Source organism: Callithrix jacchus, chromosome 8, assembly GCF_049354715.1.
Source record: "Callithrix jacchus isolate 240 chromosome 8, calJac240_pri, whole genome shotgun sequence".
NCBI lineage: Eukaryota > Metazoa > Chordata > Mammalia > Primates > Cebidae > Callithrix > Callithrix jacchus.
In genome coordinates this window covers 128,872,633-128,899,630 of record NC_133509.1, presented here as the reverse complement: position 1 = coordinate 128,899,630, position 26,998 = coordinate 128,872,633, and the positions used below count along the sequence as shown (strand labels likewise).

General features: G+C 41.7%; 1 protein-coding gene and 1 long non-coding RNA gene across 3 annotated transcripts; both read left to right on the top strand.

Moving 5' to 3' along the window:
- Positions 1 to 10: 10 nt before the first annotated feature.
- DDX24 (DEAD-box helicase 24) lies at positions 11 to 26,644 on the top strand. Of its 2 annotated transcripts, none has more exons than XM_002754240.7 (9): positions 11 to 101; positions 1,399 to 2,118; positions 15,236 to 15,757; positions 16,787 to 16,940; positions 17,265 to 17,780; positions 20,029 to 20,104; positions 22,733 to 22,921; positions 24,474 to 24,603; positions 26,101 to 26,644. In XM_002754240.7, the coding sequence occupies exons 2-9, from the start codon at positions 1,404 to 1,406 to the stop codon at positions 26,367 to 26,369; spliced, it is 2,571 nt and encodes an 856-aa protein (XP_002754286.2). In that variant the 5' UTR covers positions 11 to 101; positions 1,399 to 1,403; the 3' UTR covers positions 26,370 to 26,644. The 2 variants fall into 2 exon arrangements, with proteins under 2 accessions (XP_002754286.2, XP_035117252.2); XM_035261361.3 differs by having other exon boundaries at positions 11 to 712.
- LOC144577464 (uncharacterized) lies at positions 13,640 to 14,202 on the top strand. The gene is made up of 2 exons (XR_013521496.1): positions 13,640 to 13,739; positions 13,878 to 14,202. It is a non-coding gene; the product is annotated as an uncharacterized LOC144577464 (long non-coding RNA).
- Positions 26,645 to 26,998: the final 354 nt, after the last annotated feature.

Below are 26,998 nucleotides of genomic sequence, written 5' to 3'. Positions count from 1 at the left end.
GTCCCGCCCCGGAACTGCGGTCTCTGCTGCGGCTGAGGTACGGCGGTCGTTTCTGAGGCGCTTGAACAGCCACCAAAGCTATACAGTGGCGTCTCCACAGAGTGAGTACCAAAACGAGCCGGGCTGGAGCCGACTCCGGAGAGGGGCTGAGGCCAGGAACCCGGGTCCCTAATTGCGGGTCTCTCTGGGCCGCTGGGTTCCCCGGGTCCTTGGGCCGCTGGCCCAAGCCGTCCAACCGAGCTGCGTGCGACGGCCCCCGCGCCCTGGGCTCCTTGTCCGGGCATCGGGGCCTGAAGGCCTCTGCTTCTCAGTTTCCCGGTTTCGTGCCCCCGTTCGTGCCTGAGACAAAGCGAGAGCGCCGCGCGGGACCAGCGTCACGAGGAGAGAGAGGCCCCTCTGCTCTGCTTAGAGCTCCCGTGTCCTCGCCCGGTTCGCGTGGCACCCCCCCCCCGCCCTCTCCTCGTTGAACCCCGCGTGTTTTTTGCCGTGGCGCAGCGGGTCCGGCGGGCACTGAGCGAACGTGCTCTCCTCGCCGGGCGCCATGCTTAGCGGTTTTTGACGTGCGTCACTTTTTCGTAGTGGCGTTTAAGGATCCTGTGGGACAAATGTCCTCGTTATCCCCATCGTGCAGACCAGGAAATAGAGACTCAGAGATTAATACGTCCACCGCACACCCACAGCTGACAAGTGGGGAATCCGGATTTGAACCAAGGTTTGCCTTGGTCTTTTTGTCTTTCTTGGCCTTTCTGAAAAGGAAAAACCTGGATCGAGTTCCAACCAAACAGGTTGGGCCTAAATGGCCATTAAGCCACGTAAAATGTGATGAAAACGCTGGATGGGTTTTAAAACGCTTGGCAAAGGCCAGGATGGTGGAGCAGACGTTTACTTTCTCTGGCAAGGCTTGGGAAGGAAGCAGGCGCAGAGTAGCTTTTAATAAAGCTAACCTCTCCTGCCCCCACAGTAAAATCTCGGATTCGTACTCTGCCTTCATAATGACTTACGTGTGGCGGGCTTCATCCTCCGTGCTTTACATAATTTCCTTTATTTACATAAAATATACAACTTAGATATTGTTAGGTCCCCTCCCTCATTTTTATAGATGGGAGCACTGAAGTTCAGAGAGAAGTGGGTGGCATTATCCAAGGTCGCACACAGCAAGTGTTGGATTTGGAATTCAAACCAGGTCTAGCTTATCTGTCCTTGTTCCATCAACTGTGTACCCTGTGTTCCAGGCAAAGCTGCCTGTATTGTGGTATTTCCTCCTTTGTTCTTCTCTAGGAGGGAGCATCTTTGTATCCTCAGTTCTTTGTAGGGCGTAGTTGCTTAGAAAATACTTGTTGCATCAGAACCTTCTGCTTCCCAGAGACCAACCTAATAGAACATTTATCTCCTTTTCAGCAACAATGAAGTTGAAAGACACAAAATCAAGGCCAAAGCTATCAAGTTATGGCAAATTTCAGACAAAGGGAATCAAAGTTGTGGGAAAATGGAAGGAAGTGAAGATTGACCCAAATATGTTCGCAGATGGACAGATGGATGATTTAGTGTGCTTTGAGGAACTGACAGATTACCAGTTAGTCTCTCCTGCCAAGAATCCCTCCAGTCTCTTCTTAAAGGAGGCACCCAAGAGAAAGGCACAAGCTGTTTCAGAAGAAGAGGAGGAGGGAGGGTCTAGCTCACCAAAGAAAAAGATGAAGTTGAAGAAAAGTAAAAATGTAGCAACTGAAGGAACCAGTACCCAGAAAGAGTTTGAAGTCAAAGATTCTGAGCCGGAGACCCAGGAAGAAGAGGGCATGGTTTGTCATGATCCAGAGGTTGGGGGAATGACATCAGGAAACCTGGTCCAAACTGCTCCAAAAAAGAAGAAAAAGAAAGGGAGAAAAGGGATGGAGCCTTTTCAGAGCATTGCTGCTAAGGTGCCCAGAAAAGCGAAGACATGGATTCCCGAAGTTCGTGATCAGAAGGCAGATGTGTCAGCTTGGAAGGACCTGTTTGTCCCCAGGCCGGTTCTCCGAGCACTCAGCTTTCTAGGCTTCTCTGCCCCCACACCAATCCAAGCCCTGACGTTGGCACCTGCCATCCGTGACAAACTGGACATCCTTGGAGCTGCTGAGACAGGTAAGGGCAACTTTGGCCAGGGCAGGATTGCTTCTGGATTGAGCCCATAGCTGCTAATAGGCTAGATAACTGGGAGAGAGAAGACTGTTGAGAACATAGCCACAAAAGCAATGCTAAATGAAGCTGTTTAGAAGTCAACCAGGTCTGGTTTGAAATACGCTTTTCCTGAATGGTATCCTAGCTAGATCACTTTTATCTTTCTCAGCTGTATAGATCCCATTGTCAACCAAATGGAGATAACAGTACCTACCTCTTCTTGCATTGCTGTGAGGGTTAAATGCTACAGTAAACTAAAGCTTACACAGTACATTTTAAGTGGTCTGCAAGTGGTAGTTTTTCCTGTTCTTGAACCTTTTCTAAATAGCTCAAAAGGGTAAAGGGCTAAAATCAGCCCTCTGGAGAGGTAGATCTTCATGAGTATAAGGAAGAACTGTCTAATTCTCAGGAGTCGTCCAAAGGTAAAAAAGCGTTGCTGCTTTGGGAGTTGATGAGTTTCTTGTCATTGGAAAGATTTGAGTGTGGTGGATAGTCATTGGGTGGATTTTGTAAATAGATTCAACTGTAAAGTGACTGTTAGGACTAGGCTATGTTCCTGCGAGACTTTTGGACGTAATGACAGGTTGCTTTTGCTGGATAGACTAGACTACTGACTTGGAGGAGGAACTAGTACTGCCTGGGACTATTAGTCTGTTTAGACCAGCAGTGTCCATTAGAAATACATATAGTCATCTCTTGATGCCCATAGAGGTTTGGTTCCAGGACCTCCCTTGGAGACCAAAATAGAGGGATGTTCAAGTCTCTGATATAAAATGGTATAGTGCTTTCATATGAGCTATGCACATCCTCCTGTATATTTTAAATCATCTCTAGATTACTTATAATAGCTCATACAACTAAATCTTATGTAAATTGTTATACTGTATTGTTTGGGGAATAATGACAAGAAAAGTCTTTACAGTGTTTAGTACAGATGCAGTTTTTTTTCACCGAATATTGTCTATCCACAGTTGGTTGAATCCACAGATGCAGAGTCCATGGTTATAGAAGGGTGACTGTATAATGTGAAATACATATGTAATTTAAAATTTACTAGGAGCCACATTTTTTTAAAGTTAAAAAAAAATCTGTGAGATATTTTACTTTTTTTTCCTTTAAGTTTCAAAATCTGGTGTGTTTTAAATTTGCAGCACATGTCAGTTTCGAGTGACTTCATTTTAAGTGTTGAGTAGACGTGCTTTGGTTGTCTGGAACAGTGGTCAGGAAACTCAGGATGAGGTTCTGTGATAATCATATAGATGGAAGAGTGAGGAAACTACAGGAAAGGGGAATGGAGATAATAACTTAGAACATTTACTGAGCATTGAAAATGTGTGAGGTACTGTGTTAAGTGCTTTATGTTGATGAAATCAGTTCTCACAACCACCCTGAGGTAAGTACCATTATTCCCATTTTACAGATGAGAAAACTCAACCTCACACAGCATAGACAGCTTCCCTAAAATTACACAGCTGAAAATGGTAGTGTCTGGATTCTAGGCTAGTTCTGTGTATTGTTAAGCATTCTGCTACACTGCTTTATTGTGTGCAGAGTCCTTGAAGTAGGTCCCTGGAAGGCAAAAACAAGTTTTAGATGACCCATGTGGCCAGAGATTGACATTTGGATTTATACCACAGCTCCTGTCAGGCTTTCCCCATGAGATACTGTGAATCTATAAGTCCGGAATTTGAAATGACTTGGATAAGCCATGCATTTGGGTCTGTAAACAGACCACTGCCCATGCAATAATGAATAGACCCTTAAACAATGTGGGGACTAGGGACACCAGTACCCCATGCAGTCGAAAATCCATGTATAATTTTGAACACCGCCCCCAAAACTTAAATACTAATAGCCTGTTATTAACCGGATACCTTACAGATAACATAAGCAGTCTATTTAGCTCATATTTTGTATTATATACTTTATTCTTACAGTAACATAAACTAGAGAAAAGAAAATGTTATTAAGAAAATCGTAAGGAACAGAAAATGTATTTACTATTCATTAAATGGAAGTGGATCATCATAAAGGTGTTCAACCGCATCTTCATTTTGATTAGGCTGAGTAGAAAGAGGAGGGCTTGGTCTTGCTATCTCAGCGAAGGCTGAGGTATAAGAAATTCAGTCTATAAGTGGACCCACACATTCAAATTTGTGTTCAAGGGTCAACTGGATATCTATTACCCTCAAAAAGATGCCCCAGGTTTTTTTATACTCCCCCCTCCTTCCTCTATTCTTCTTCTTCCCCGGGCAACCACTGATAGGCTTTCTATCACTATAGATTAATTTGCATTTTCTAGAATTTTATATAATGAAGTCATACAATATGTACTTTGGGGGGAGGTATCTGGGTCTTTGACTTAGCATAATTTGAGATTAAGCCATGTTATTACAATTACTAATAGTTAATTCCTTTTTAGTGAGGAATAGTATTCCAATATGTGGATAGAGCAATTTGTTCATATCTATTGTTGGACATTTTTGCTTTTTCTTATTTTTGGCTATTACAAATTTAGTTATTATAAATACTGTTGTACCAGTCTTTGTATGGATATATGCATTCCTTTCTATTGGATAAATACCTAGGTGTGGAATGACTAGGTCTTGTGGTAAATGTAACTTTTAAAGAGTTTTGTTGAGAATTTTGTCATATGCTTATTTTTGTGTTCAATTATTTTGCCCATTTAAAAATTGGGATGTTGTTCTATTGTAGAGTTTTGGGAGTTCATTGTGTATTCTAGGTACATGTGCTTTATCAGATGTGAGAGTTGCAAATTTTTCTCCCAGTTTGTGGCTTACCTTTTCATTAACAGTGTTTTTCAAAGAGCAGAATGTCTTTGTTTTGATGAAATTCAGATTATGAGCTTTGTCTTTTATGAAGTTATGCTTTTGGCACCTTTGGTGCTTTATCTAAGAACCCTTTGCCTGACCCAAGATCACAAAGATTTCTCCTGTGTTGTTCTAGAAGTGTTAATAGCCTTAGGTTTTATGTTTTGGTCTCTGATTCTTATTGAGTGAACTTTTATTTATGGAGAAAAGTATGGATCAAAGTTTGTGGGGTTTTCTGCATATGGCTGTCTACTTATTTCAGCACCATTTGTTGAAAAAATTTCTTTCTCTACCAGGTTGACTTATTTTAGCACCATTTATTGAAAAACTATTCTTTCTCCACAGAGTTGCCTTTGTATCTTTGTTGAAAATCTATGACCATGTAGGTGTGGGTCTTTCTCTGGAGTCTTTCCTTTTTTCATTGATCTATTTGTGAGTCTTTATGTCAGTTTCTTACTCTTGGTTATAGTAGCTTTATAATAAGTCTTAAAATCAGGTAGTATAAATTCTCTAACTTTGTTCTTTTTAAAAGTTATTTTGACTGTTGTAGGCCTTTGCCCTCCCATATGGATTTTAGAATCTGTTTTATAGTTTCTACAAAAAAAAGCAAGCTGGTATTTGGAGTGGGATTCCATTGATTACAGAGCAAATTGAGGATAGATGACATCTTAACAATATTGAGTCTATGAATATGGTATATCTCTCCATTTCTTTAGGTCTTTAACTCAACAATGTTTTATAATTTACAGTATATAGATTTTTCACATCTATGTTAGATTTATCCTTAAGCATTTTATATTTTTGATTCTATTGTAAGTTGTAATTTAAAATTTTCTATTTCCGGCGGTGGCTCATGCCTGTAGTCCCAGCAATTTGGGAGGCCAAGGCAGGTGGATCACGAGGTCAAGAGATCGAGACCATCCTGGTCAACATGGTGTAACCCCATCTCTACTAAAAATACAAAGAATTAGCTGGGCATGGTGGCGCGTGCCTATAATCCCAGCTACTCAGGATGCTGAGGCAGGAGAATTGCCTGAATTCAGGAGGCAGAGGTTGCGGTGAGCCAAGATAGCACCATTGTACTCCAGCCTGGGTAACAAGAGCGAAACTCTGTCTCAAAAAAAAAAAAATTTTTTTTATTTTCAATTGTTACTAAGAAATATGATGGATTTTTTTTTTATATTGATCTTGTATCCTGCAACTTAGTACCACCAAGTAGTTTTCTGAGGATTCCATGGAATTTTCTGCAAAGATGATCATTATCCAGTTTTGGATGCCTTTTATTTTTCTTCTTGTATTGCACCAGCTAACACCTTTAGCAGAATTTTGAATTGAAGTGGTAGACTGGGCATTATTGCTTTGTTTTTGTTCTTTCAGGGAAAAACATTTAGTCTTTCACCATTATGTCTGATCTTAGCTGTAGGTTTTTTGTAGATGCTTTTTATCAGGTTGAGGAAGTTCTCTTTGACTTCTCATTTGCTGAGAAGTTTTATCAGGAATGGATGTTTGATATTTTTCAAATGCTTTTTTACTGAATGTAGTGAAATACAGTTTTTCAATTTTAGTCTGTCGATAGGGTGAGTGACATTTTCAAATATGAAATTAGACTTATATTCCAGGGGTAAACTGAACTTGGTCACAATATACTGTTCTATTTATGTATTGTTGGATTTTATTTGCTAAAATTTTGTTGAGGATTTTTGAATTTATGTTCCTGGGATATTTGTCTGCAGTATTCTTGTAATGTTTTTGGTGTTGAAATCAGTAATACAGCTTCAGAATGACTTCTGAAGTATTCTGTTCAGTTTTCTGAAAGAATTTGCACAGGATTGGCATTTTCCCCCCAACTTAAATGTTTGGTAGAATTAATCTGAGCCTGTACTTTTCTTTGTAGGAAGGTTTTTAACTACAAATTTACTTTAATAGATTAATTTGTGTTACTTTTCTTCTTGAGTGACAATTTTCTACTTGCAGTTATATTAGTTTTTGTTTCATGTATTCTGATAATCAGTTATGTGCATAAATGTTTTATGGATTAAAACATTAGATTATTGTTATATCCTGTAAATGCATTGGCTTCTTATCATTATGAAATGGCCCTCTTTATCCCTGGTACTATTCTTTGTTCTAAAATGTACTTTGGTATTAATACAGCCAGTCTAGCTTTATTGACTAATGTTAGTATGGTGTGTGTTTTTCCATACTATTACTTTTCCTTATTTATATCTTTATATTTAATGTGGATTTCTTACAGGCAGTATATAAATGAGTCTTGCTGTTTAATCTGAAAATTTCTTTTAATTTAATTATTGAATCGAGGCACAGTGTCTCACATCTGTAATCCCAGTACTTTGGGAGGCTGAGGCAGGTGGATCACTTGAGGCCAGGAATTTTAGACCAGCCTAGCCAACATGGTGAAACTCCGTCTCTACTAAAAATACAAAAAAATAGCCGGGTGTGGTGGCATGTGCCTGTAGTCCCAGCTGCTCAGGAGGCTGAGCCACGGGAATTGCTTGAACCCAGGGTGCAGAGGTTGCAGTGAGCTGAGATCGTACCACCACACATCATGCTGGGTGATACAGTAAGACTTATCTCAAAAAAAAAATATTGAGTTTATGTACGATTAATGATTATTGATAATTTTGGATTTATTTTTTGACTGATGGCATAGCTGATTTATTTTTTTCACATTTCTGTTTTCTATTTTTTAGGGTTTTTTTTCCTTTTTATGTTTAGATGTTTATTTTAAAAATTTTTTTAATTTTTCCATAAGTTACTGGGGTTCAGATGCTAGTTGGTTACATAAGTTTTTTTTTGTTTTTTTGAGACAGAGTCTTGCTTTGGCACCCAGGCTGAAGTGCAGTGGCACGATCTCAACTCACTGCAACCTTTGCCTTCTAGGATCAAGCCATTCTCCAGCCTCAGCCTCAGCCTCCTATGTAGCTGGGGCTACAAGCATGTGCCACCATGCCCAGCTAATTTTTGTATTTTTAGTAGAGACGGAGTTTCATCATGTTGGCCAGGCTGGTTTCAAACTCCTGAATTAAAGTGATCCGCCCACCTCAGCCTACCAAAGTGCTGGGATTACAGGCATGAGCTGTGTCCAGTTTAGTGGTGATTTGTGAGATTTTGGTGCACCTGCCACCCAAGCAATATATCCTGCACCATATTTGTAGTCTTTCATCCCACACCCCCTTTCATTCTTTCCTCCAAGTCCTCAGAGTCCATTGTATCGTTCTTATGCCTTTGCATCCTCATAATTAGCTCCTGCATATCAGTGAGAACATGCAATGTTTGGTTTTTCCATTCCTGAGTTACCTCACTTAGAATAATAGTCTCCAGTCTCATCCAGGTCATTGTAAATGCTGTTAATTCATTTCTTTTTATGGCTGCATAGTATTCCATTGTGTGTGTGTGTGTGTGTGTGTGTGTGTGTGTGTGTGTACGTGTACCAGTTTCTTTATCCACTTGTTGATTGATGGGCATTTGGGATGGTTTCACGATTTTGCAATTGTGAATTGTGCTGCTATAAACATGCGTGTGCAAGTATCTTTTTTGAATAATGATTTCTTTTGCTCTGGGTAGATACCCGTTAATGGGATTGCTGGATCAAATGGTAGTTCTACTTTTAGTTCTTAAAGGGATTTCCACACAGTTTTCCATAGTGACTCATACCATACATTCCCACCAGCAGTGTAGAAGTGTACCCTGTTCACCACATCCGTGCCAACATCTTTTTTTTTTTAAGATGGAGTCTCGCTCTGTTGCCCAGGCTGGAGTGCAGTGGCATAATTCTGGCTCACTGCAACCTCCGCCTCTCAGTTTCGAGCAATTTTTCCTGCCTCATCCTCCTTACTATCTGGAATTACAGGCGCCCACCAACACACCCGACTAATTTTTGTATTTTTAGTAGAGATGCGGGTTTCACCACGTTGGCCAGGCTGGTCTCGAACTCCTGACCTGAGGTGATCTGCCCACCTCAGCCTCCCAGAGTGCTGGGATTATAGGCATGAGCCACCATGACCAGCTGCCAACATCTGCTGTTTCTGTTTTTTGATTTTTTGATTATGGCCGTTCTTGCAGGGGTAAGGTGATATTACATTGTGGTTTTGCTTTGCATTTCCCTGATCATTAGTGATGCTGAGTCTATGTTTATTGGCAGTTTGTATCTTCCGCTGGGAATTGTCTGTGTCCTTAGCCCACTTTTTAATGGGATTTTTTCTTACTGATTTGTTCAATTTTGTTGTAGATTCTGGATATTAGTCCTATGTCAGATGGATAGATTGTGAAAATTTTCTCCTACTCTGGGTTGTCTGTTTACTCTGCTGACTGTCCCTTTTGCTGTACAAAAGCTCTTTAGTTTAATTTAGTTCCAGTTATTTATCTTTGTTTTTATTGCATTTGCTTTTGGGTTCTTGGTCGTGAAATCCTTGTCTAAGTCAGTGTCTAAAAGGGTTTTTCCAATGTTACTTTCTGGAATTTTTATAGTTTCAGGACTTAGGTTCTTAATCCATCTCGAGTTGATTTTTGTATGAGGTGAGAGATGAGGATCCAGTTTCATTCTCTTACAGGTGGCTAGCCAGTTATCCCAGGACCATTTGTTGAAAATGGTGTCCTTTCCCCACTTTATGTTTTTGTTTGCTTTGTCAAAGATCAATTGGCTATAAGTATTTGGGTTTATTTCTGGGTTCTCTATACTGTTTCATGGTGGTATGCATGCCTATTTTTATACCAATACCTCTCTGTTTTGGTGACTATGGCCTTATAGTATAGTTTGAAATCGAGTATGTGATGCCTCTGGATTTGTTCTTTTTGCTTAGTCTTGTTTTGACTCTGCAGGCTCTTTTTGGGTTTCATAGGAATTTTAGAATTTTTTTTTCTAATTCTGTGAAGAATGATGATGGTATTGTGATGAGATTGCATTGAATTTGTAGATTGGTTTAGGCAGTATGGTTATTTTCACAATATTGATTCTACCCATCCCTGAGCATGGGATGTGTTTCCATTTGTTTGTGTCGTCTGTGATTTCTTTCAGCAGTGTTTTGTAGTTTTTCTTGTGGAGGTCTTTTGACTCCTTTGTTAGGTGTATTCCTAAGGTTTTTTTTTTTTTTTTTTTTTTTTTTTTTTTTGCAACTATTGTAAAAGGGGTTGAGTTCTTGATTTGAATCCCCACTTGGTTGCTGTTGGTGTATAGAAGAGCTACTGATTTGTATACATTCATCTTGTATCTAGAAACTTTGCTGAATTCTTTTATCAGTTCTAGGAGCTTTCTGGGGGAGTCTTTAGGATTTTCAAGGTAAATGATCATATCGTCAGCAAACAGTGACAATTTGTCATCCTCTTTTCCAATTTGGATGCCCTTTATTTTTTTTCTCTTGTCTAATTGTTCTGGCTAGGACTTCGAGGACATTGTTGAAGAGGAATGGTGAGAGTGGGCATCCTTGTCTTGTTCCAGTTCTCAGATGGAATGCTTTAAACTTTTCCCTGTTCAGTGTTATGTTGGCTGTGGGTTTGTCATAGAAGGCTTTTATTACATTAAAGTGTGTCCCTTGTATGCCAGTTTTGCTGAGAGTTTTATTGTGAAGGGATACTATATTTTGTCTAATGCTTTTTCTGCATCTATTGAGATGATCATGTGATTTGGGTTTTTAACTCTGCTTATGTGGTATATCACATTTATTGACTTGCATATGTTGAACCATCACTGCATCCCTGGCATGAAACCCATTTGATCATAGTGGATTATCTTTTTGATATTTTTTTGATATCTTTTTGAAAGTACCACCATATGGTTACAAGGTAAAGCTCCCAAGGACATAAAACAAAATGAGAGGGAAACCTCATCCAGGTTTTTTGTTTCAAGGACCTCTGACCAGGAGTTTTAACACGTGGTTCCTGGGCAAAATAGTTGCCCTGAGTATGGGAAAATGTAGGAAAGGGAAAGGAAAGCAAGAGAGAGGAAAGCATTGCCTGGGGCAGGGTGCAGAAGGTGAAGAGCTCAGGGAGGTCAGAGAAAGACCCATCCATTGCAGCAACACTGACTCAAAAATTCAGGTAGCTAGTATTTTGTTAAGCATTTTACCATCTATGTTTATCAGGGATATCGGTCTGTAGTTTTCTTTTTTGGTTTTGATATTAGGGTGATGCTGGCTTCGTAGAATGAATTAGGGAGGGTTTCTTCTTTCTCTGTCTCGTAGAATAGTGTCAAAAGGCTTGGTAACCATTCTTCTTTGAATGTCTGGTAGAATTCTGCTGTGAATCCGTCTGGTCCTGGACTGTTTTTGTGGGTAATTTTTAAATTACCATTTCATTTTTGCTGCTTGTTACTGGTCTGTTCAAGGTATCTAATTCTTCCTGACTTAAGGGAGGAGAGTTGTATTTTTCCAGGAATTTATCCATCTCTTCTAGGTTTTCTAGTTGTTGTGTGTAAAGGTGTTCATAGTAGCCTTGAATGATCTTTTGTGTTTCAGTGGTGTCAGTTGTAATATCTCCTGTTTAGTTTTTTAGTGAGTTTATTTGGATTTTCTCTTCTTTTCTTGGTTAACATTGTTAATGGTCATAATAATAATGATATAATAAATATCAGTTATATTTATCTATTCAGACAACCAGCTTTTTGTTTCATTTATCTTTTGTATTTTGTTGTTCTTGCTGTTGTTTCATTTTCATTTAGTTCTGCTCTGATCTTGGTTGTTTTCTGCTGGGTTGGCGTTTGGTTTGTTGTTGTTTCTCTAGTTCCTTGAGGTATGACCTTAGATTGTTTGTGCTTTTTCAGACTTTTTGATGTAGCTGTTTAGGGCTGCGAACTTTCCTGTTAGCAGTGCTTTTGCTGTATCCCAGAGGTTTTGACAGGTTGTGTCATTATTTTCATTCAGTTTGAAGAATTTTTAAATTTCCATCTTGATTTCATTTTTTACCCAATGCTCATTCAGGAGCTGGTTATCTAATTTCTATATATTTGCATAGTTTTGAAGGTTGCTTTTGGAGTTGATTTCCAGTTTTATTGCACTGTGGTCTGAGAGAGTACTTGATACAACTTCAACTTTCTTAAATGTATTGAGGCTTGTTTTATGGCCTATCATATGATCCATCTTGGAGAAAGTTCCATGCGCTGTTCAATAGAAGTGTATTCTGTAGTTGTTGAATGAAATGTTCAGTGTATATCTGTTAAATCCATTTGTTCCAAGGTATAGTTTAAATCCATTGTTTCTTTGTTGACTTTCTGTCTTGATGACCTGTCTAGTGCTGACAGTGGAGTATTGAAGGCCCCCACAATTATTGTATTGCTGTCTATCTCATTTGTTAGGTCTATTAGTAATTGTTTTATAAATTTGTGAGCTCCAGTATTAGATGCATATATGTTTAGGATTGTGATATTTTCCTGTTGGACAAGACCTTTTACCATTATGCAGTGTCCCTCTTTGTCTGTTTTTACCACTGTTAGTTTAAAGCTTGTTTTGTCTGATATAAGAATAGCTACACCTGCTTGCTTTTGGTGTCCATTTGCATGAATTGCCTTTTTCAACCCCTTTAAGTTTATGTGAGTCCTTTGTGTTAGATGAGTCTCCTGAAGGCAACAGATGGTTGGTGAGTTCTTATCCATTCTGCAGTTCTGTATGTTTTAAGTGGAGTATTTAGGCCATTTACATTCAATGTTAGTTTTGAAATGTGAGTTATCATTGCATTCATCATGTTCTTTGTTGCCTGTGTACGTTAGTTTTGTTTTTTGTTTTTGCTTTTTAACTTGTATTTCTTTTTTATAGGTCCTGTGTGATTTATGCTTTCAAAAGGTTGTTCTGTTTTGATATGTTTCCAGGATTTGTTTCAATATTTAGAGCTCCTTTTAGCGGTTCTTGTAGTGGTGTCTTGGTAATGGCAAATTCTCTCGGCATTTGTTTATCTGAAAACGACTGTATTTTTCCTTCATATATGATACTTAGTTCTGCTGGATACGAAATTCTTGGCTGATGATTGTTTCGTTTGAGGAGGTTAGAGATAGAGCCCCAGTCCCTTCTAGCTTTAGGGTTTCTGCTAAGAAGTCTGCTGTTAATCTGATAGGTTTTCCTTTATAGGTTACCTGGTGCTTCTGTGTCACAGCTCTTAAAATTCTTAACTTTGCATAACCCAATAACAGTGCGTGAAGATATTTTTGAGGTGAATTTCCCAGGTGTTCTTTGTGCTTCTTGTATTTGGATATCTAGGTCTCTAGCAAGGCTGGGAAAGTTTTCCTCTATTACTCTGCCAAATTTGTTTTCCAAGCTTTTAGAATTCTCTTCTTCCTCAGGAATAGCGATTATTCTTGGGTTTAGCCATTTAACATAATCCCAGACTTCTTAGAGGCTTTGTTCATTTATTCTTATTTTTTCTTTGTCATTGTTGGATTGGGTTAATTTGAAGACCTTGTCTTTGACTCTGAATCTCTTTCTTCTGCTTGTTCAGTTCTATTGCAGAGACTTTCCACAGCATTTCACATTTCTAAAAATGTGCCCAGAGTTTCTTGAATTTTTTTATTGTGTTCTCTTTAAGCTATGTATTTCCTTGATTGTTTCTCCCTTCACTTCTTGTATCATTTTTTGGATTTCCTTGCATTGGGGCTTTGCCTTTCTCTGGTCCCTCCCTGATTAGCTTAATAACTAACCTCCTGAATTCTTTTTCAGGTAAATCAGGGATTTCTTCTTGGTTTGGATCCGTTGCTGGTGAACTCATGTGATTTTTCAGGGGTGTTGAAGAGCCTCGTTTTGTCGTATTACCAGGGTTGGTTTTCTGGTTCCTTCTCATTTGGGTAGGCTCTTTCAGAGGGAAGATCTAGGGCTGAAGGCTGTTGTTTACATGGGGTGTTTTTTGTCCCATGGGGTGTTCCCTTGATGTAGTACTCTCCCCCTTTTCCTATAGATGTGATTGATGCCTATGGATGTGAATGGATTCTATTGATTCCAGGAGTGGCATCAATAGCTGCCATCAAACTGCAGATCTCTCTTCTGGGTCTAGACAACTCCAGGCTAGTACTGGGGGTTGTCTGCACGGAGTCCTGTGATGTGAACCTTCTACGGGTCTCTCAGCCATGGACACCAGCGCCTGTTCCGGTGGAGATGGAGTTTCATCATCTTGGCCAGGATGGTCTTGATCTCATGACCTCGTGATCCACCTACCTCAGCTTCCCAAAGCATCAGGGTTTTTTTTTTTTAAACGCATTCAAATAAAAAATACTGCTACACTGTCTTCTGGCTTTTCATTGTTTCTGGTAAAAAGTCTGTTTTTTTTTTTTTTTTTTTTCTGAGACAGAGCTTTGCTCTTGTTACCCAGGCTGGAGTGCAATGGCGCGATCTCAGCTCACCACAACCTCCACCTCCCGGGTTCAAACAGTTCTCCTGCCTTAGCCTCCTGAGTAGCTGGGACTACAGGTGCGCACCACCATGCCCAGCTAATTTTCGTATTTTTAGTAGAGACAGGGTTTCACCATGTTGACCAGGATGGTCTCGATCTCTTGACCTTGTGATCCACCCGCCTTGGCCTCCCAAAGTGCTGGGATTATAGGCGTAAGCCACCACGCCTGGCCCATTGTTTTTCTTATCAAAAAGTTGATGTGTCTGTTTTTGCTCTCTTTCTTCCTTATAGTATTTTATTTTTGTGTGGTTATTTTTTACTGAGAGCTGCTTATTTTCTTTGAAAATTGTGAAAATTTTTGGGGACCTACGATAAGGGTTTCTCCCTAGAGGAAGCATTTATTGGCTTCTGCCTAGGGCATTATCTCTTTGGAACTTCTTTAAATTCTCTGCCTGAGGTGTTTTGTTTTGACCACCCAGATGATTTGGACTCTGTGTACATTGAAAGGCAAGTTTGAAAATGTTCAGGCATAGACAAAAGTTTTATATTTAAATTTTCTGAAAACTAGGAAAATTTTCTTTTAGTCCTTTCTCACCAAAGAAAGGTCTTAGGAAAGTATTGTATAGATTACCAATTTTCACCCCCCACAACAACACATAGACCCAAAACTTGTCCTTTATCTCTTCATTGTTTCATTTCTTGGATCTAAGACCTAAGAGCTAGCCTGCCATACTTTTCCTTGGGTTCTAATTTACTTGTGCCTTCTGGTTCCTTGGGGTAAAATCTGTGTAGAGTGGAGGAGCTTTCGGTTGGTCAGGGTGGCACTTGGCTACCTTACTCTGTGCAAAAGAATGAATTTCACACTAAAGTATGTTCATCTGTTGATTCATACTGTGTTTATTTTGTTTTGTTTTTTTACTTTTAAGGAAGTGGGAAAACTCTTGCCTTTGCCATCCCAATGATTCATGCAGTTTTGCAGTGGCATAAGAGGAAGGCTGCCGCTGCTCCAAGAAACACTGAAGCACCACCTAGAGAGACCACAACTGAGGCCGAAGCTGAGACCAGATCACCAGGCAAGGCTGAAACTGAGTCTGGAGTGTTGCCTGATACTGTAACTGAGAGTGAAGCACTGCCCAGTGATACTGCAGCTGAGGCAAGAGCCAAGACTGGAGGCACTGTCTCAGACCAGGTGTTGCTCTTTGGTGATGATGATGCTGGTGAAGGGCCGTCTTCCCTGATCAGGGAGAAGTCTGTTCCCAAACAGAATGAGAATGAGGAGGAAAAGCTTGATGAAGAGCAGCCCGGAAATCTAAAACAAGAGTTGGATGACAAAAGCGCCACCTGTAAGGCATATCCAAAGCGTCCTCTGCTTGGACTGGTTCTGACACCCACTCGAGAGCTGGCTCTCCAGGTCAAACAGCACATTGATGCTGTGGCCAGGTTTACAGGTGAGGTTTAGTTCCATTTAATAAATATTTTCTAAGCAAATCCCAAATGCTGGGTGGTAAAGATGAATGAGCTATGCTCCTGCCTTCTAGGGTAAGCCATTCTTACCTATGAGCCAAAGAATTAAGCCCTACAAAAATTAAGTGACATTTTCGCAATTCCCTCAAGGATAATATGTAGTTGGTGCCATTGTAGATGCTTGGGAAATTTATTGGCTACACTGGATGCTCAGGGCAGGGATTAGCAAACTGCCTGGTTTTGTAAAGTTTTACTGGAACACGCCCACACCCATTTGGTTTTATATTGTCTATGGCTGCTTTTGTACTATAAAGGCAAAGTTGAGTAGAGTTAATAGTTGTGACAGAGACCATCTGGCCTAAGAGGCCAGTAATGTTTACCAGGGACCTTTTAAGAAAAAGTTTGCTGATCCCTGCGCTCACCAATTAGGATTTAATTCTCTCAGGGAATTCACTCTGGGAAGGACTTCACTCTGGGTATTTTAATTTTATAACAAAAGCAGCAGTTAATTACCAAGTTGTTAATATGTGCAAAGCACTAAGCCATTCACCTGCATGATACTAAGAAGTTTTCCACTAGAGAAGAAAATAGAACAGGCCATTAGAGGACTTTTCAGAATAGTTCTAATTGAGGGAATGGGAAAGGCTTCCTAGGAGAGGTGTAGCACAGCTGCAGGTAATATTTCCCATAGCATTGTGATACACCAGTGTTCCGTTTTCCCAGAGCTTTGGAAGTAAGCATACATGGGTTCAAATTCAGCCCCTTTGGTGTGGTTGGAGGGGAGAGAGTAGAAAAGAAATGAGGTCAAAGAAGTAGGACCCAGTTCATAGAAGACTTGGTAAGCCTTCTAGGAGTGGCACCAGCAGTCTGGCCAGGCCTGCTCTTTTATCAGTGCTCTAGAGCATTATGCTGTGCTGGTGACTGTCTCGGCTAATCTGGGGTGCTTGTGTCATCCATGTAAGAAAATGAGCACCCAGGTTCAATAAGTGTCCCTTATGTATTCTGTCCCATAGGAATTAAAACTGCTATTTTGGTTGGTGGAATGTCCACGCAGAAACAGCAGAGGATGCTGAACCGTTATCCTGAGATTGTGATTGCCACTCCAGGACGGCTGTGGGAGCTAATTAAAGAAAAGCATTATCATTTGAGGAACCTTCGGCAGCTCAGGTAATAAATGATATCTCTTCTTTCCCCCTCACTGCCTTTTCTGAAACAAGCCTCAGGTGACATGGTGTAGGCAATGCCTTCTTCCCATCGCAGAATGCCATGGTGTGGTATCATCCAGACCCTGGCCTCTAGAAAGCCAAGTGTGCATGAGGGAGATTAGTTGAGGCACGGATGGTGGTGGTGGTGGTAGTGAGGGGTGTGTGTTTGTGTGTGTGTGTGTGTGTGTGTGTGTATGTATGTTTTCAGGATGAGAGTAGGGTGTGCTATAGATTATTCCTCTTAACCTGCTGCTGACCAGTGATATGGATCTTTCTGGATCTGCAGGTGCCTGGTAGTGGATGAGGCTGACCGGATGGTTGAGAAAGGCCATTTTGCTGAGCTCTCACAGCTGCTAGAGATGCTCAATGACTCCCAATACAACCCAAAGAGACAAACGCTTGTTTTTTCTGCCACACTCACCTTAGTGCATCAGGCTCCTGCTCGAATCCTTCATAAGAAGCATACCAAGAAAATGGACAAAACAGCCAAACTTGATCTCCTTATGCATAAAATTGGCATCAGGGGCAAGCCCAAGGTCATTGACCTTACAAGGAATGAAGCCACGGTGGAGACACTAACAGAGACTAAGATCCATTGTGAGACTGATGAGAAAGACCTCTACTTGTACTACTTCCTGATGCAGTATCCAGGCCGCAGCTTAGTGTTTGCTAACAGCATCTCTTGCATCAAACGCCTCTCTGGGCTTCTCAAAGTCCTTGATATCATGCCCTTGACCCTGCATGCCTGTATGCACCAGAAGCAGAGGCTGAGAAACCTGGAGCAGTTTGCCTGTCTGGAAGAGTAAGTTAGGACTGTCCCCAGAGGCATAGCCTCTAGTTAGTTACTGGGGTAAAAGCGGTCAGGATGGTGGGGAGATGGTGAAAAAGCTACCTTCTATCATATGGGCATTACCTCAATAGAGGGTAGATAGAGGGTAGACTTCTGTTTGCACAGCATTTGGCAAGGTTACTCTCATTTAATGGATTTGGTGGCTGTTAAATACCTTACAGAAACTTCTATAGTAATGAATATGGGTGAAAATACATAATATTGAATATTTAGACAATAGGGTCTGTGCTGGCACTTTAGATACATTATCACATTCAGTTACTCTCCTAACATCCATAAGAGGAAGCAGAATAGATTCATGGTGAAGAGCACAGAACCTGGAACCGGAAAGCCTGAAATCAAATCCCAGCTCTGTCACTCCTTAGGTGGTCAAGTTATTTAACTTCTCTGTACTTTAATTTTCTCATTATTGGGATAATGAGAATAATAATAGAACCCATTATAGGGTTGTTAAGAGGATTAAGTGATTGTGAATTCATGCGCGTAAAGTGTTTAGAACAGTCTCTAGCACATAGTATGTGTATATTGCTAAATGTTAACTTGAATAATTTCTAATCCTACTATTACATGTTACCACTATCACTGTTCTCATTTATAGATGAGAAAATCAGGTCTAGAAAAGCTGATTAGTTTGCCCAAGATTTCTCTGCCTGGAAGTGGTGGAGCTGGGCCTCAAGACAAGTCTGTTGGACCTCAGAGCCCATGCTGTTTCTCATCCTGCTGTCTTTGTCCATCTACCTTTGGACCAGACTAATGCTTAGGGAACAGGGTGCAGATTGTCAAGATGAGGGCCTGGGAAGTTGAGGCAGACTGTAAAGTGTCTTTTGCCAGTGTTGTGTCAGGTCATGGGGTAATTAGTTTCTAGAACAAGTGTTTGATTTATTTGTTTTTAAAAATTGATAAATAGTATCGGTGGTTTACTATTACATGTTACCACTATCACTGTGGGATATCAGTGTGGGGTTAGCTTAGCACAAGTCTTGGCAAACTATAGCCCTTGTGCCAAATTTTGCCTGCTGCCCTTTCTGTTTTCTTTTTGGAGATGGGGTCTTGCTATGTTGCCCAGGTTAAACTCGAACTCATGGCCTTAAGCAATCCCACCTTAGCCTCCTAAGTGCTAGGACTGCTGATGCATGCCATCTCACCTGGCTGCTACCTGTTTTTATAGTAGAAGTTTTACTGGAACACAGCAAGACCCATTTATGTATTGCCTATATCTGCTTTTGCACTGAAATGGCAGAGTTGAATAGTCACCATAGACGCTATGTTGTTCACAAAGCTGGAAGTGCTGTCTGGCTCTTTATAGAAAAAGTTTGCTGACCCTGACTTACAGCAGTAAGTTTAATGTTTTACAAACTAGGATTTTCATTGCATTTCCCAGCTTTAGCTTAGAAATTCAGGGAGTGAGGACCCCAAAGGGGTCAATCTTAACATTTTGAAGCACCTGAAGTACTTTTGACTTTCCTTGAACCACACATTGAGAAACATCATGCAACACATTTATCAAATGCTTACCATGAACCAGACATTGTTCTATGTGGTGGTAATACAGCAATGAGTAATGCAAAGTCCATGCTTTCATGGAGTTTACATTCTAATAGAGGGAGATAGTAAATTGCAAAGTAAGCCCACAGTGTACAAGTGATTCTAAGAAGTAAGATGAGCAGGGGTTGGAGAAAAGAGATTGGGTATGTGTGGTCAGGGAGACTTCTCTGATGAGGCGAGAATTGATCAGAGAACTGAAGAAAGTAATGAAGTGAGTCATGTGTATATCTGAGGCAAGACCCTTTAAGGCCTGAGGAGTTGCAAGTGCAAAGGCTTGGAGGTGAGAGCATGCTTGGTTTGTTTGGGGAATATCAAGGAAGTCAGTGCCACTGGGAGGAAATGAGAGGGTGGTAGGAGAGGAGGTCACTGACCCAGAATATGTATGGCCTTATTTAACTCACTGGAGGGAGTCTTTATCATTGCAGAGTATGGCATGTTGGTTGGGGTCAGTGAGTCCCAAGTTTGGATCCAGACTCTGCAACTGAATAGCCATGTACATACCTTGGGGAGTTAATCAGTTTATCTGTAAAAGGGAGATAATAGTGCTATCTTGGAGGTATTGGAAAGGACTATAATGTTTAAGATGCTCAGCGGTTGGTAAGAATTTGATTAAAGATAGCTGTTATTACTAATGAGCTTTCTCTCTCTGCCACAGCTGTGTACTCTTGGCAACAGATGTGGCAGCTCGGGGTCTGGATATTCCTAAAGTCCAGCATGTCATCCATTACCAGGTAGGGGTATCTGAGAATTTATAGGCATCTTCCTGCATTGAATGGGGAATTTTTAAGATGAGGTTGGGGGAGGGAGGAGGAATTGTTGGTTCCAGGACTCTTGAATCAGAGAATATATACCAATGGCATCAAGTGCCCACTGCTCCTGCTTTTGGAACTCTGCTGAGATTTGGTCTCCAGAAAACCTTGCTTTGTCTGATGTCAGGTAGCCCTTCTCTCCAAGCTACTTTATATTGTCAGGTTAAGTGTCTTAGTTTTTTCTGTGAAATGGCCATAATAAGTTAAGCATGTGAAGTGGTTACCCTGATGTAGAGAAGTATTAATAGAAAAGTGTGCTAGTTTAGATCTCTCCAGGCTCAAATCCTAGCTGTGTAACCTTGAACAGGTCATATAATTAAATTTGTAAAATATTTAATATTTCTCGTGTTTTAAACAGCAGTGAGTACCTATTTAGGGTTCTTATTAAGATAAGTTACTAGGTATAAAGAGCTTAAGAAGGAACCTGGCACATTGTAAGCACTTACTCACGTTAACTGCCATTGATAGTAGCAATAATATCAGTGTGTGCGTCTAGTGAATATCAGCATAGAGTTGTGGTTAGGAGTATGGGCACCTGAGCCAGACTGCCAGGGTTCTAATCCGCAGACTACTGCTTCGTAGTTGGTTAGCTTTAGGCAGTTATTTAGTACCTCTGGTTTCCATGTCATTGTTTGTAAACTGGAAGTAGCAATGCTAGCTACCCCATAGGGTTATCCTGAAAATTAAATTGAGCTGATGCTGATGAAGCCGGTAGCACAGTGTAAACACTCAATAAATGGTAGGTATTATGGCATTATTATTTTTTCGCTTTAATTCCTCTTTGTGCTTTTAAAAATCTTTTAGGCTGCTGTTTCAGTGAAAAAACAAACTCAAAGTGCTTTTTCCCATTCTCTCACTTCACAACAACAATCAACACAGAAGACTTCTGTAACCAAATGTGTGGTAGTTTTCACCACATATCAAGCAGTAGACACCAGCTGGGTGTCCTCTAATTCAGTTTCATTTTCTGATGCTGTCTTCCTGGAGATAGTCTCAGATCCCACAAGATGTCCCTCCTTCTCACGACCAGCCAATAAGTCCGGACCTCTAGAACCTCTGACCAACCAGCTTCAAGTTGGGGTTCCCATGACCCCTCTCTTTGGGTTCAATTAATTTGCTATGGCAGCTCTCAGGACTAAAAGAAACACATTTACCAGTTTATTATAGAGGATATTACGAAGAATATAGATGGGGAGCTGTATAGGCTGAGGGTACGCCATGCCTGTCCTGAGTATACCACCCTCCAAGAACCTCCACATACTAAGTTTATTCAAAAGTTCTCCAAACCCTGTCCTTTGGGGCTATTAATGGAGACTTCATTAAGATGATAAATTAAACCATTGGCCTTTGGGAAGGAAGGCTGAAAGTCCCAACCTTCTAATCCTGCCTTGGCCTTTCTGGTGACCAGCCCCCATCCTGAAGCTACCTAGGGGGCTATCAGCCATCAGTCAGTAGTTTGTCATTAGCATACAAAAAGACATTACTTTGGAGATTCCTTTGCCAGGAAACAGGGATGAAGAGTAAATATATATTCCAGGGTATCACAGGTGCCAATTTTGGTTTAGCAAGTCTCTATATACTCTACCCTTTTTGGGGGAAGTAGCTGGGTCAACCTTTGTGGAGTCAAGATGAATCAAATGCAGTCCCAGCCCCTAAGAAGTATTGGATCCAGCAGAGGAGGTGAGATGACCACAGCCATAATTTAAGGTAGAAGTTATTAGAAAATTACAAAATACAATGGAAGAGAGAGGTAACTTCTGGTTTGGGAGTCTGGAAAGTACTTTCTAAAAAGATGCCTGGCATTTAAGGTGGAGAGGATTTGGACATGTAGAGGCAGAAAAAGAAGGAGCAAAGAAATGGGCAATGTTCAAGGGCACTTGGCTTAGAGTGGTAAGAGGAGATGTGTTGGGAAAGGAGTAGTTGCTGAGGCTGGTGGGGTAAGTTGGGGGCAAGTTGCTGAAGGCCCTGAGTGTCAAGTTGAAGACACTCTAAGACACTTTTATCCTCTAAACAAAGAATGGCAAATAAATCTCATTTCTAGAACTCTTATGAACGGTTCATAAAGTACTGCTTAAAGTACTATATCGGAAAAGATACCTAGATGTTATCTGGGTCCAGTGGAGAAGACTGTTGTGCTTGATTAATGCTGTGTGCCAGAGGCTCAGTGAATGTCAGTAACCATGCCACGTTACCTATGGCTAATATATATATTGGATTAGTATAACCCAGTGATTAACATGGTCTGTGGAGCTGGGCTGCTTCACTTTAAATCCTGGATAATAAGTGACTGCTGTGGTCTGGCTGCATGGTCCTGAGGACCTGAACCAGCAGGAGCATGGGAGAGGAGAGCCTGCACAGTGAATGGGCTAAACCTGGGAATATTTTGAATGTGGGATTAAGAGAGGAGGGTTAGATTGCTTTACAATGCTGCAGAGGTTTCTACCTGCCTGGCTGGGAGGGAGGAGGGTCCAGCTTGGGGATGTGGCCCTGAGGAAAGGACCAGTGTTTGGCAGTGGCCATGTTTTGATCTCCCAGTTCTTCCTGTGGCAGGTCCCACGTACCTCAGAGATATATGTACACCGAAGTGGTCGAACTGCTCGAGCTACCAACGAAGGCCTCAGCCTGATGTTGATTGGGCCTGAGGATGTGATCAACTTTAAGAAGATTTACAAAACCCTCAAGAAAGATGAAGACATCCCACTATTCCCCGTGCAGACAAAATACATGGACGTGGTCAAGGTAGAGAGCAAAGTTAAAAGCCCAGTGCTAATGAAGGGATTGTGCTGCTCCCTCACAGAGCACCTCACTGTGGGGCTCTGGCAGCATAACCCTTGAAAACTAAGGAATGGTTCTGCCAATGGCTGAACAAAGAGACTTGTAGAAAGGATTGAGAGCAACATGCCTGGGAAAAGGGAGAAAAGGGGAGTGACTGAAGGTGTGAGGCATTTTCTCCCTGAACCATTTCTTCCTTGTCTGGCCATGAAGTTCCCCCTCCTCACTGGACAGTGCAGTGGTTGGCTGCCTGGACATTCTCTCAGAGGGTTGTAGACAGTGTGGTTAGTTTTCTTGCTGAGGTGGATGCTACAGGTTTGGCACATCCCTGAAGCAGGTGCCAGTAAATTCTGTCTTTGGGGTTTTATTTTAACTCAGGCATTAACCAGGTGAGTGCTGCTTATTGAGGGACACTGTGTTAGGGACCAAAGTGGGATGGGTTCTCCTCCCAGAGGTTTGCCAGCTGTGAATATTAAGTTCAGTTACAATGGAGCCATGTGGAATCACTGGGCATGTGGTTATATTGGGAGGAGAAGATGTTCTCTCCAAGCTTCCTGAAGGCAAATATGTGGAAGGGTACAGAGGAGATGGAATACCAGGAATTGAGGGGGCAAAAGCATGGAACAATTCAAGGACTGTTGGCTTCTCTCGAAAGAAATATTAGCTGTGTGGGGAAATAGGGTGGAGATAAGGATGGAAAGGTGGAAATCATAAGAGAATTCCCATTAGTAAGCAGGGTTAGGAGCTACCCAGACTTCCCACGGTTCCTTTCCCCACATTACAAGATCTTTCTCATTTTCTCAGGACATCTTGCCACTGCATTGTAGCCCTAAAACCCCCTCGAGGGAGAATTGAAATGTTTTTTTTCTTAGCTCAGCTATAGAAGCCAGCTGTTGTAAGACTTCACTTTGGTTACCTATAGGCTGGCAGTCAAACCAGTAAGGGTTTTCAAAGGATGTGGCTGTTAGGTTGATTGTTGGGAATGTTGGCGGTTGTGCTTACATGTGTACACACAGATTTACACAGGGTAATGGTTGCCCACTGGGCTTTATCAGGAAACAAAGCAAATGAAGTTCAGTAGGAACTGAACTGCTTCTCACTGATCACTGATCTCAAGAGCTTTTTAAAAACACTGCTTGCTGGGCATGGTGGCTCATGCCTGTAATCCTAGCACTTTGGAAGGCTGAGGGGGAAAAAGCCCTTGAGCCCAGGAGTTCAAGACCAGCCTAGACAACACAGTGAGACCCTGTCTTTACCAAAAAAAAAAAATTAGCTGGGCATGGTGGTGCTAGCCTGTGGTCCCAGCTGCTTGGGAGGCTGAGGTGGGAGGATCACATGAGTTAAGGAGGTTGAGGCTGCAATGAGCCATGATCCATGCCACTGTTCTCCAGCCTGGGCAGCAGAGTGAGATCCTCCCTCAAGCAAACACACAAACAAAGACACACAACTCAAGTGAGACTTTGCTTCCCAGAGGCCTGAACTCTCTTTCAGATGAATATTTTCTGTTACTTTAACCCAGGAGCGAATCCGTTTAGCTCGACTGATTGAGAAATCTGAGTATCGGAACTTCCAGGCTTGTCTGCACAATTCTTGGATTGAGCAGGCAGCGGCTGCCTTGGAGATTGAGCTGGAAGAAGACATGTATAAGGGTAAGCCCTTGGGCCGGATGGGAATTGAGGAAGGTGAAATTTCTCTTTAACTTGTGCTTCGTTGGAACCTTCGCTACTACTGTGGGTCTTGCCAAAATCAGCAAGACGTCCTTCCCCTTCTTTGCTAACAGGCCCCCGTTCCAGATGGGTTTCCTCTGTCTCTGTCTTGCATCCTTAGCTGCCGCCTCTTACGTGGACAGGCAGTGGATACAGTGAGGACGGGAGCAGGCTCTCTGGCCAATGTGCCTGTGTTAGAATGCCTGCTGATTCCTTTTACTGTGTGACTGAAGTTATTTAACCTCTGTTGTGTCTCAGCTTTCTTTTTTCGATAAAATGGAAGTAATCAGCCATCTATTTCATGGGATTGTTGGGAAGATTGATCGAGTTAAAAAATATTGGGTGCTTGCAGCATTGCCTGGCAAATAGAAAGTATTTTATACATTTTAAGCTATTTGTCATTATGGTTCCTACTACACCTGCCTTCCAAGCTGACAAAGCACTTTCATGCCATTATCTCATTTGATCATCTCCACTTTCATGACATGAACATAACAGGAAGTACTATTCTTTTACACATGGGAACTAGATACTTACAGCAGAGGCAATTTGTGCAGGGAAGTAGCTCTGTCACCAGACATTTCCTGAGCTGCTACTCTGTGTGTGGCCAGAGGCTGAGGCTTCAGGGATGAATCTGCTCGGTCCCACCTTGAGAAAGCTCCTGAGTCTAAGAAGTTGTAGAACCAGGTCTAGAATTCCGTGCTTCTTCCACACCACCAAATGTACAGCTCACCTGAGATATTGATACCTCAGTGCTCAAGTCAGCAGATTCAGAGCCAAACTTACTGCTGTCTGCTCAGCATGGAAGTCAGGAGCCAAACCAGTGGGCTTATAGACAGTGAGCTAGTCCTGGTAGTTCAGCTTTGGGGCTTGGGCTGAAGATGTGGAGGCCCTGGCTTCCCTTCCTGAGGACAGGCTGAGATGGAGCCCTTTGGCTTTGCCCACCTCTGTATGTGCAGTCACAGCACTGGTGGCAAGGTAGAGGAGAGCTGGGCTACAAAGAAGCATTCATTGTCTCCTAAGGGGGTTGTAGTTGTGAAGTCTCCAAACCCCAGGTGGGCAGTAAGTGGGTAGGTAATAGGAAGAAAGGTGATCTTCTGTCAGAAGACTTGGGTTCTGGGCTCTGTCTGATGGCTGGCTCTGAGGTGTAAGCCAGGTGACTTCTCTAAGCCAATTTGCTTCATCTGTAAAGATAATTCCAGTCTTCGAGTGTTTTTACAAAGGAGAAAAGTATAGAACGGTCCTGCGTATCCCCCCCAAATGGTTAGATGTTATCCATTTACAGCCCCTGCCAAGCCTCCACTGGCTTCTTTAGAGAACTTTGCAACTCCACCTCCCTAAAGTAGTTCTAAAACAGTTTTTATTCTGTTATCCATCAAGGGAAACAAAATGTTTTTACAAACCATAGTAAATAGGATCATTTTTGTATTGCGTTTCTAGGTGGAAAAGCTGACCAGCAAGAAGAGCGTCGGAGACAAAAGCAAATGAAGGTTCTGAAGAAGGAGCTGCGCCACCTGCTCTCCCAGCCGCTGTTTACAGAGAGCCAGAAAACCAAGTATCCCACTCAGTCTGGCAAGCCGCCCCTGCTTGTGTCTGCCCCAAGGAATAGCGAGTCTGCTTTGAGCTGCCTCTCCAAGCAGCAGAAGAAGAAAAAGAAGCCAAAGGAGCCGCAGCCAGAACAGCCACAACCAAGTACAAGTGCAAATTAATTGTGCTGGTCAAGTGTGTCGGTGACTGCACATTGGTCTCTGTTCTCTGGCTATTTGCAAAACCTCTCCTACTCTTGTGTTTCACTCCACCATCAACCCCAGGTAAAAAAAGTCTCCCTCTCTTCCACTCACACCCATAGCGGGAGAGACCTTTTGCAGATTTACCTTGTTTTGGAGTAAGAATTCTATGCAGCAGCTTAACTTTTCTGTATTGCCGTGTTTATAGGCTTCTTGTGTGTTCAACTTGATTTCGTAAATTAAAAACAATGGTCAGAGCCAGTGTGTCATCCTAATTTTTTTTTTTTTTTTTTTTTTTTTTTAGCTAGAAGATGGGGGTGGTGGTATAGTTTATTTCATTATTAACTTAGTGATTCTTCTGGGCCAGCACAGTGCTAAGACCTTGAAGGAACAGGAATAGTGTCAGGCCTCTGGCTGCAGGCCAAGGTTGGACAGTGTGAATGGAGCAAGAGGCTGGAGTTGAGGCCTCTGTAGTACATCCTGCCAGGTCCTTGGTGTATGTTCCTGCTTTAACCCGAGCAACACCTAATGGCTGCTTATCTTTTTCCCACTCTGTCCTGGCTATTATCTGAGCCTCCCTGGGAGGTGGGCAGGAATGAGGTTGCTGTCTT

Excerpts from the sequence above, each read along its gene's own strand:
- DDX24 (XM_002754240.7), top strand. The coding sequence starts at position 1,404 with ATGAAGTTGAAAGACACAAAATCAAGGCCAAAGCTATCAAGTTATGGC. Across the intron at positions 2,119-15,235 it reads CCTTGGAGCTGCTGAGACAG|GAAGTGGGAAAACTCTTGCC; the intron begins GTAAGGGCAACT and ends TTTACTTTTAAG. Across the intron at positions 20,105-22,732 it reads AGCATGTCATCCATTACCAG|GTCCCACGTACCTCAGAGAT; the intron begins GTAGGGGTATCT and ends TTCCTGTGGCAG.